Source organism: Lactuca virosa, chromosome 7 (genome assembly GCF_052849685.1).
Source record: "Lactuca virosa cultivar CGN04683 chromosome 7, Lactuca_virosa_CGN04683_v6, whole genome shotgun sequence".
Classification (NCBI taxonomy): Eukaryota; Viridiplantae; Streptophyta; class Magnoliopsida; order Asterales; family Asteraceae; genus Lactuca; species Lactuca virosa.
Window position 1 is genome coordinate 230,897,622 of NC_136432.1, and position 9,900 is coordinate 230,907,521.

At 35.9% G+C, this 9,900-nt stretch overlaps 2 protein-coding genes across 2 annotated transcripts; one reads left to right on the forward strand and one right to left on the reverse strand.

Moving 5' to 3' along the window:
- Nucleotides 1–213: 213 nt before the first annotated feature.
- LOC145124368 (sulfate transporter 1.3-like) lies at nt 214–5,605 on the reverse strand. The gene is made up of 14 exons (XM_079059688.1): nt 5,507–5,605; nt 4,819–5,176; nt 4,327–4,375; nt 4,038–4,245; nt 3,759–3,933; nt 3,601–3,666; nt 3,391–3,504; nt 3,008–3,124; nt 2,780–2,906; nt 1,759–2,045; nt 1,479–1,669; nt 1,232–1,311; nt 1,073–1,149; nt 214–714 (listed from the first exon to the last, which is right to left on the reverse strand). The coding sequence occupies exons 2-14, from the start codon at nt 5,149–5,151 to the stop codon at nt 574–576; spliced, it is 1,965 nt and encodes a 654-aa protein (XP_078915814.1). The 5' UTR covers nt 5,152–5,176; nt 5,507–5,605; the 3' UTR covers nt 214–573.
- Nucleotides 5,606–6,310: 705 nt separating this feature from the next.
- On the forward strand, nt 6,311–7,328 carry LOC145127633 (uncharacterized). Its single transcript, XM_079062788.1, has 2 exons — nt 6,311–6,525; nt 6,623–7,328. Exons 1-2 carry the CDS (start codon nt 6,311–6,313, stop codon nt 7,326–7,328), a joined length of 921 nt encoding a protein of 306 aa, XP_078918914.1.
- Nucleotides 7,329–9,900: the final 2,572 nt, after the last annotated feature.

The window sequence follows — 9,900 nt, forward strand, 5'->3', positions numbered from 1 at the left end:
ATTTTCCGATGATAGAAATTATAGTGTTAGTGATGGAGTTATTCACCTTCTTTCCAAATTTTCTAGTTTTCTAAGCATGACATCTGAAGGGGGCGGTGTTCCTTTGGCATGCCGTCCGCCAAGTAGGATGCCAATACACCTACTCTCTTTATAGCCTTATAAAATGAATTTCATAAAATAAAACCACCCCGTTAAAAGTTATTACAAATAATATAAAATAAATAGTGTCAAATTATATTATTAGAGTTAAGAAAATATTACTTCCACCAACAACAATTAACAAATTATGAGCACACAAAAAACATACGAGTCTTTATAAATTACAATACTGAAAAAATTCAATAAATAAGCTTTTGATATTTCTGGCCGCATGGTATATAACAACAGATGCACACACACATCGGGGAAGAAATAGTTGTCATTTGGTTGGCTTGTCATGTACAACCTTCATGCATCCTCTCAATTCCTTTATATATCTTGCCTCCTTTCCACAAAATTTTAAAACCTTAAAAAGAATATAAACACACCATTATATATATAACCCGCGGGATAAAATAAAAATAAAGTGATATTTTATGCTTGCTCCATCTTTGGGGCAAATGTTAGAACAGCGTCGGCAACACTTAGGAAGATCTTGTCTTCCCCGATCAAATCTACGAAATTAGCCGCGTGTAGCTTGTCGAGTACGGTTTGTCCCGGATTTGTTAAAATAAGCTGTGTTCGCAAACAAAATCATGTTAGATTTCTTTTTTTAACTTTATGCACAAGAGAACAACTAATTAAATAGAGAATGACAGAATGAAGAACAACTAAACAAAATCATCTCAATATATATTAAAATTAATAATAATAATAAATAATAAATAATATATACAAGTGCCCCGTCCCATTAAATCTTAAATATTTGTGAATTTGTCTTTAGCTATCTTTCTATCTTTTTTTCCTTAAATATATCTCAAATATTATTTATCCAGATATGACTTAATTAAAAAGAAAAACAACTCAGCCATATCATGTTAATTATAACCGCAATTAAATAATCAACATTACAACAGATTGATTATATAGTTACCTGAACATCTTTCTTTCGTAGACCACCATGCAATTCTTCCAATGCATGAATGCCACTCGTATCAATATCAGTAACCGCTGCAATACGAAGAAACCTATGTCAATTTTTGATCAAATGTTTCATATTATGACAAGGAAAATTTACAATAATGTCCCTTACGTGACATATCAACTATCAAATATTGAACTTTGGGTTGATCTTTAAACGATTCTTCCTCGTCCCTTAGCCACCTCAAAATCCTACAATAACAAGTATATATGAGAATGTTTACACCCAACATGAAAAGTAATTTTCTACAGCTATTTTCGATTATTGATCATCATTAGGGTACTTAATTATATCTTTTGCAAACCCTAAACCTAACCTCATATTTTTGAATGGAATAAATTTTTTTATTGTTCATTACCTCTCCTTGATGTAGTTGGAATTAGAGAAGTAAATGGCAGAATCAACTCTGATTATTAGAACACCGGGAACTCTAGTGGCACCGAGATACTGCTCTACGTTACGGTACACGCTAGTCCGTGGGATCTTACCAAGCACCGCTGTACGGGGTCTCGTCACTTGTAACAAAATTTTTCCAAACGATATAGCAACCTATAAAAACAATTACAAAAACAACTAATCTTAATATTACCAGAAAATCTTCATGAATGAAAGACTTTCGAAGTAAGATGCTTTTTTACCGCAATGAGGAGGCCAATTTCAACAGAAGCGAAAATAACACCGAAAAAGGCACCCATACAAGCTACAAAGTCAAATTTATCAATCTTCCATAGTAGGATTGCTGCATCAAGGTCAATGAGACCTACAACTGCTGATATAATGATGGAGGCTAGGATTGCATTTGGAGTGTATTTGAATAATGGGGTGATGACATAAAGAGTCAATAATACGATGATAGACATCACGATGTTGGACACTGCGGTGTTGCATCCCGCCATGTAATTCACTGCTGATCGAGAAAACGACCCTACAAGGAAAAAACCGTAGGAATGGAATCAATCATTAATTCTACCAAACACTTGTTGAAATGTAATCTAGACTTAGGGTTAGTTTAGGAATTTTAAGAAATAATTAATGTTGTTAAGAAGGCAGGTACAGTTAGACTGGTAGGTACGGGCAACGCCAAGAGACGTTAATCCGAGTTGGAAGTCTAATGACGCCGCCATAACGAGCAACACACCGCCCCCTCTCTCATGGCTTTTGATGTTTTGTTAAGAAATGTTATCATGGCCATAGGAAGTAACGTGAGCATTAACCAATCAAAAGCCTCTCCCTCTCTCTCTTTCTCTCTCTCTCTCTCTCTAACATGTTATAACATTTGAACACCATTTCCTACATAAGTCAAATGGTGTTAAGGATAACATGACATGTGACCTGACAAATTTTAGGTATGATAACATGTCTTAACATGTTGTCCACACCTAATAGCCTTAGAAATAAAGTTAGTGTTAGAACCGTTATTTTTTGGTGGTTAATCATCAACCATCGTGATTGGTCACCAACCATTGTGTTGGTTCAGATGTAACTGTGTCATGTACTATACATATATCTGGGTATGTAATCTTTGTGTGATTGATTAATAAAAATGTTTATCTTTCTTTCTGTATAAAGAATTCTCCTTTTTTCCTCCTATCTTCATGTGGCTTTCTCCAACAACACTACCATATCGTGATAAATGGAAACTTAATTTACTCCACACACCTGTTGCAACATAACAACTTGTCAATGAACCAACTATGTTCATGGAGCCTAGAGCCACCATTTCTTTGTTTCCATCAATCTGATAGTCCTTCATTGAAGCAAATGTTCTTCCAATTGCCACAGCTTCCTGTGTTTTATATAAATATAATTAAGCATATAACTCATATATACATGTGTTTAGTTTATGTGTGTGTGGGTGGGTGGGTGGGGGGGGGGGTAGTGATATACCGTGAGTGCAATCAATCCTGCAATTACTCCAATCTTGAAACCTTTGGCAAGGAAGGGGCCATCGAAAAAAATTTCATGTGCCGATGATGGATTGATTCCTTGCTCGATATGACGTACCTGGAAATATCATCAATGGCATTTTAGTAAATAAAAAATGGTCATATGATTAACTAAAAACATTCACAATGTAAGCTGTATAGGAGTTGAATAGAAGTTGAATGGAGTGCGGGTGGACATGGAGTGGAGTATTGAATGAATGGTTGAATAATAAAATGAATCTTAAGATTGAAAATGTGTTTAATGGGTTGGGGTGTTAAAAATAATGTTTTATAGGTATTAAACACTATAGATTTAAGTAAATTGTGGTTGCCCTCTGAACTTACTATTTGAACACCTTCTTTGTCTGCACGAGTGATGAAGACGGAAAAAGTCGAGATAATAACGGAAATCAATGGAGCTATAGCAGGCACCCAAAAGAGCTTCTTGTTCTTCTTGCCCTGACCAAATTGAAAAACAAAATGTGAATTGAGGAGCTAGAAGAGTGTAAACTACAAATCATTCAGCGAGAGAAACCGAAAGAACAAGTCTTATACGATGAACTTGGCAACAAGAAGGAAGATCAAGAATGAGACTCCTATCAGTAACGTCTGCCAGTTCCACTAAGAAAAGAAAAAAAAAAAAGTCAAATCACTCAAGTTGTAACAATCTTTAATTTTTTTGTGTTCTATTAATCAAAGAAAGATCAACTCACCCCATGATGTGCTGATTGAACCACAGAACGCATGACGGAAATAATGTCCGTCTTTTTGGTGAAGTCTTTGATTCCAAACAACCCTTTCAGCTGTTGAAGTGCGATGGTGACAGCAGCTCCTCCCATGAACCCGACAATGGCAGCATGCGACAAAAAGTCGATCAGAAAACCCAATCTGAGAAAGAAACAAACCAAAAGGTCCAAACTATAAACACCGGGACCAAAACGATAGTGTTTTGATGGATCATAAGTGTGAAGATTAGATGTGAATAAATATACCTGAAAAACCCTAGTGTGAATTGAGTGACGCCAGCAAAGAAAGTTGCAGTAAATGCGAGACGTTCGTAATCGTGTTTTTGTTTGATGGGGTCGAGTTCCTCTCGAAGCATAGTTCCAAGTAGAAGAGAAACGACTGCAACTGGACCAATGGCGATATCTCTTGAGCTTCCCATGAAGGCGTAGATAAGAGGTGGAACGAAGCTCGAGTCTGTAGGTTTGTATTAGAATATATTGGTCAAAGATTTGAGAAAATTTTGTTGAAAGAAGATGAACTTTTGAGAAAACTTACACAATCCATATTGGGCGTCCAGGTTTGCTAGTTTTGCATAGCCAATATCCTGAAAACAAGAGTAGAAAAAGAATTAGAGCATGGTATCGTTGATGTATATAAAAATACAGGCTCTTTTTTTCACATACTAAAGTGTTTCTTTCTAAAATAGCTATTCTTGTAGCAACCCAGCTTCATTGTGGCCCATTTAAGTGGCTGTTCAAGAGCTCAATCTACCTAATTGGAAGTGAAATGAGACTTAAACCTCCGTTTATTTCTACAAAAAGGATTATGTTTTCAGCAACATCGCAAGCTCACACTGTCTAGGTCTAGCAGTCTAGCCCCACCAAAATCATGTGAAAAGTGGCCTCCTAAGAGCCGATATATAGTCTCTTTGTGCAAAAATATCACCCGGACCCAACTATATTGTCTAGAAATGGCAACCCCAGTCATTCACACAAAAAGGAAATGTCATTTTGAATCATACAAAAACACACCATTTATGTTAATTACCTGAGGGATACAAAGACTTGCAATGGTACATCCAGCAATAAGATCGCCTTTAAACTTAGAGAAACTATAATCTCTAACCCATCCAAGTATTGGAAAAAGGGTTTGAAATCCAAGGACAAGTTTTTTCTTTCTTGACTGGCCCTTGAAAGGTTTCAATGGATCATCAGAAAGAAAAGTTTCCTTGAGGCCGGTTTTGATCTCTTTCAACAAATCTTGCTTTGGAGGCTTCCCTACCTTATGAACATAAGGCAAATCATCCGTTTGGTGGAAGGAAGGTACACTATTCGTATCCGAATCCTTCCACTCAACATCAGCACCAACCCTCCCACTCATTGTGGTTTGATTCTTGTTATATCACCTTCATAATCAAAGAAAAAAGACAACTTATTAGTATATCAGTATTTAACATCTACATAAGCTATATAATACTCCATTTGGGTAGAGCTCCATAAGGAACCATATCATTTCATTTAACCAAGGAATCATCGCGATTAACATGTGAATAAGAAGGGATCTGCATGTGAATTCTTTTTACAAGGAAAATGCCACTGCATCTTTGTATTTTTCATTGTACAAGCAGATTCGCATATGTATCTCTTCTAATTCACATGTGAATCATATGGTTCCTAGGTTCTGTAAAAAGATGTAAAATATTTGAACTTTTCCCTACCGCATATAGTACTCTTACCTATGAAATTATATTTCAAATGTATCTATGAATGCAGATGTTCTAAGCAAGTAATTTCCAAAAGGATTGGGGTGGGATAAGTGGAGATTGAGGTGACTAATTACTTATAAGATTGCAAAGTCAACCTTATAACAATAAGCATAATATAATACAGTTTATACAGGAATGAATATAGATAGCATATGGACCAAATACGGAAACCTACAAACATATAGGGCTGTAATAGTTTCTGAGGGTGCAGCTGGTGAAGTTAAATCAGAAATTATTTTAATAACAATTTTAATCTACATCCATGTCGGACATATATTATTTTTTGTAGGGGTCGTTGACTTTAAATTTTAATAGATGTAATATGTTCAACATATGCATCTGGCTACATTTCCAATGAGTTAAGATTTCTTAGTTTCCATAATGGCCACCATACATCATACATGTTTGTCCCATTATAATTGCAACAATTCCTTTTATGGGAGTTCCAAACTAGGATTATCTATTTGTGGATTATCATCAATCTATGCACACTTTCTTTAGATGTCTTATTTGTTACGATTTATTTTTAAAATAAAAGATATGTTTAGATTATGGAATATTAAAGAGATATAAGAGATTTGGTTTCCTTTCTTTCAGGGATTGAAAGAAAGGTTTACGCTCTAAAACCTGTAAATCCATGAAAGCCCTATATTCTTTAAGCCACCATTCGCATCTCCTATCGTCTCTCCTAAATATCCAACGATAACAGGAGAAAAATATGGATCGTCAACAGGAACATGGGAAAACATACCTGTTATTATTCACTCAGAAGTTATGTTCAATGCAGGAATCATCCTCACCGAATCGAAGTATGATGTTTGGTCTCAACTGTTGGAGATGCATCTTGCAGAAAGAGAGAAACTTTCTTACATCCGTGGAAAAACACCTCCTCCCAAAGAAACAGATGAAGGGTACGAAAAGTGGTATGCCGACAACCAAAAAGGGAAACAATGGCTTCTAATGTCAATGAGTCCATATATCATGAAAAGGTACTTGCGCTTATCATCTGCATATGAAATATTAAATTCAATATAAAAAACCTTCTATGATGGAAGCGATGAATTACAAGTTTTTCCGTTGAACCAGAAAAGCCTTTACATCCAAACAAAATGGTAAACCTCTTTCTGAATATTATGGGGAACTAACTACAATTTTTCTTGAGTTAGATCATCGTCATAAGGTGGTCATGAAAGATCCGGATGATGTTACAACTTATCGTAGGGTTGTTGACCGACTGCGAGTCCATATTTTTCTTGCTGGTTTGGATACCAAATTCGAACAGATCCGCGGTGACATACTTCTCAAGGATCCAATCCCAAAATTGGAGGAATGTTATGCACTCATCCATAGGGACGCCACACGACATGCCACCCTCCAAGGAGAATCTAGTGATCTGGATGCATCTGTAATGATAGCTCGACAGCAGCAAAAGATAAACCAAGTTGATAAAAGCTCACTCAAGTGTAGTCATTTCAACAAGACCGGTCACACCAAAACTGGATGCTTTGAAATTGTAGGATATCTAGAATGGTGGGATCATACCCGTGAACCTCGAAAGAAGAACAACAAAAAGATACCCATAGCGGTTGTTGATGAAAGTAAGAATTATGATGTTGTTGCTCTCAATGCCGAGTCCCATAATGGTATGTCTTTAAATAATTCTATACCTGTTAAGAATAGTGAATGGATAATTGATTCGGGTGCGACATACTATATGACTTTTGACCCTAAAACACCTCCTCTCTCATACATTCAACACAAAAATCTGTTTCCACAGCAGATGGGAACTTAACTTCAGTAACTGGTAAGGGTTCCTTAACCCTTACTGAAACAATGAATTTGGACACCATTTTAGTTGTTCCGTCCTTGGACTCTAACCTCTTACTGGTATCTTATATTACAACTAATTTACATTGTGTTGTGATTTTTTGGCCCGGTCATTGTGTTTTTAAGGACATTCAAATGAGACAAACGATTGGTTATGGTGTTAGGAAAGGAAAGCTTTATTACTTGGAGATGAAACCGGGAAATTCAAATAAGGAGGAGGAAGCTCTATTTGCAGAAGAACATCAATGGAATAAAAAGGAATTAGATATTTTGTTGTATCATCGTACATTTGGTCATACATCTTTTGGTTACCTAAAACGATTATTTCCAGCTTTATTTAAAATTGTGATGTGTTAGGAAATCAGATGATACTTGTCAAGACTCAGAACAAATCTGATACCACTTGCCAAGTCCTGATGACCCTTGTTAGGAAGTAATACGGATAACAAGCAAAACTAAAAGCACACAAAGACACACTATTTATGTGGTTCGGTCAATGTGACCTACGTCCACGGGCAGGAGGGGAATATTCTTTATTTCAGAGTTCTCAAACAGAGGTTACAAGTACAGTTCACCAGAGATTCGTCCTACTCACTAATGATACAAGATACAAGACACATCAAATGACTAAGCAGGCATCCCTATTTATAGTTGATGGATCACACCTAAAACCCTAATGGGCCAAGCGCATTGGCCCATAGGTCCGTGAATGGTGACAACCAATCATATTCCGCCATGCAACATCTTCTAGAACATTTTTCCATGTCATCCAACCCATGAGCATCAGCAACACACATGATGGACCACCTTGACCATAATGGAGCAACATAATGCACATTTGGAGCATCATGATCACTAATGGCCCAACATCCATCATGGTAGCACAACATGGTATATTTCTTGAGTATCATCATCTTCTAAGCATATATGAATCACCATGACACAACAAAGGAATCAAGATGGCACATCATGTACCTAGATGGTCCATGATGGCGCAATATCTCCTTCATGGCACAACTTCCCTTCTTGATGGAGCAACAACATCTCCTTGGCTTAACATCACCTTGGCGCAACTTCAGAGATGATGACGCATCATGCTATCATTTGGCACAACATCCCCAAGGTTGGCGCAACTTCCTTCTACATAAAAATAGATTTGATTATGTTCTCAAAACAAAAATTTGAATTATGGTATTATACTGCTAACACTGCTCACATTTATGATTAATTTACTCAATGACATTAGATTTAAGGAATGGAATGAGGGCATTATGTTAGTTCTCAATTGCATGGATATTGACCTTGCATTTTGGATAGAGCAACATTCTTTGAGGATGTTGAGTTTGGGGGAGAAACAAGGTTAAAACATTGTCCTTAAGGAGGAATCAATCTTGATTCCTATTATTGCTTTCGATAGTATGCAGATTATGAATCAGTGATTGACAATGTTATTCAATCCCCTATTCTGAATACACAAACTCAACAACCTCAACTTTGGATATCCTATGCGTGGTACCACACTTTTCATCAATTTATTATCTCTTTTGGTTTTGAGTTAAATACAATACATTATTTTGTGTATCACAGATTAAGTGGGAGTAAATTTATCTTTCTGGATTTTGGCAGATATCTACGCAACCCAAGTTTGGATTATAAGAAAGTAGAAAAATGGATTTCGAGATATCTATATATAACAAAAGGCTATATGCTAAACTATAGGAAATAAGATGTTTTGGAGATCATTTTTATTAAGAACCTGATTTTATTAGATGCGAAAATGGTTACCGATCCATGTCGGGATACTTTTACATTTTAGCATGATGAGCCATTTCATGGAATAGACTTTGGTAGCTTCTTCCATAATGGCAGCATAATTTGTAGCATGAAATATGGTTGTGAAAATTTGTCACGAGGCTACACATTAATGGTATTGAAAGACCACTAAAGTCGTGATAATAAGTCAGCAATGTTATATTCTAATAACAGAAGTTCTATTAAGTCAAATCATATCGACATCAAGTTTCCTTCTGTTAACACAATAGTGCAAAATGGAAATATATATAACACATATGAACAAACTCCATGAAAGCGGATCCGCTCCCTAGGTCTTTCATGAGAATACTACACACGTTGGTGTAAGATTTAGTTTTAGTTGGAGTTTTATGGTGCTTTATGTTTAGTTTAAGAACAATTATGTTTTGCTGTACAGAATTAAGAATTCGTTTAACTGCATTATTAGTTACACTTATTTGAAGTTTGATCTCACTTCAATCTAAAGAGGAACTCGTTGGAAATCTATTTAGATTTTAAAATCACACATCATGTTTAATCTATGTCGTTAGTTATATATGTATATGTGACCATTGATGGGTTTAGTTTCATAAATTGTAATGAAGAGTGTCACAACTAGCCTTTTTGGCTAGGAAATTCCGTCCTCAAGTAAGCAAGGACTATTGTGAGATTTGTGCTAACACACCTAAGTGTACAATATGAGTTCCTAAGGAGCCATGTAGTGTTAGAATGTAAATCTCTCCAAG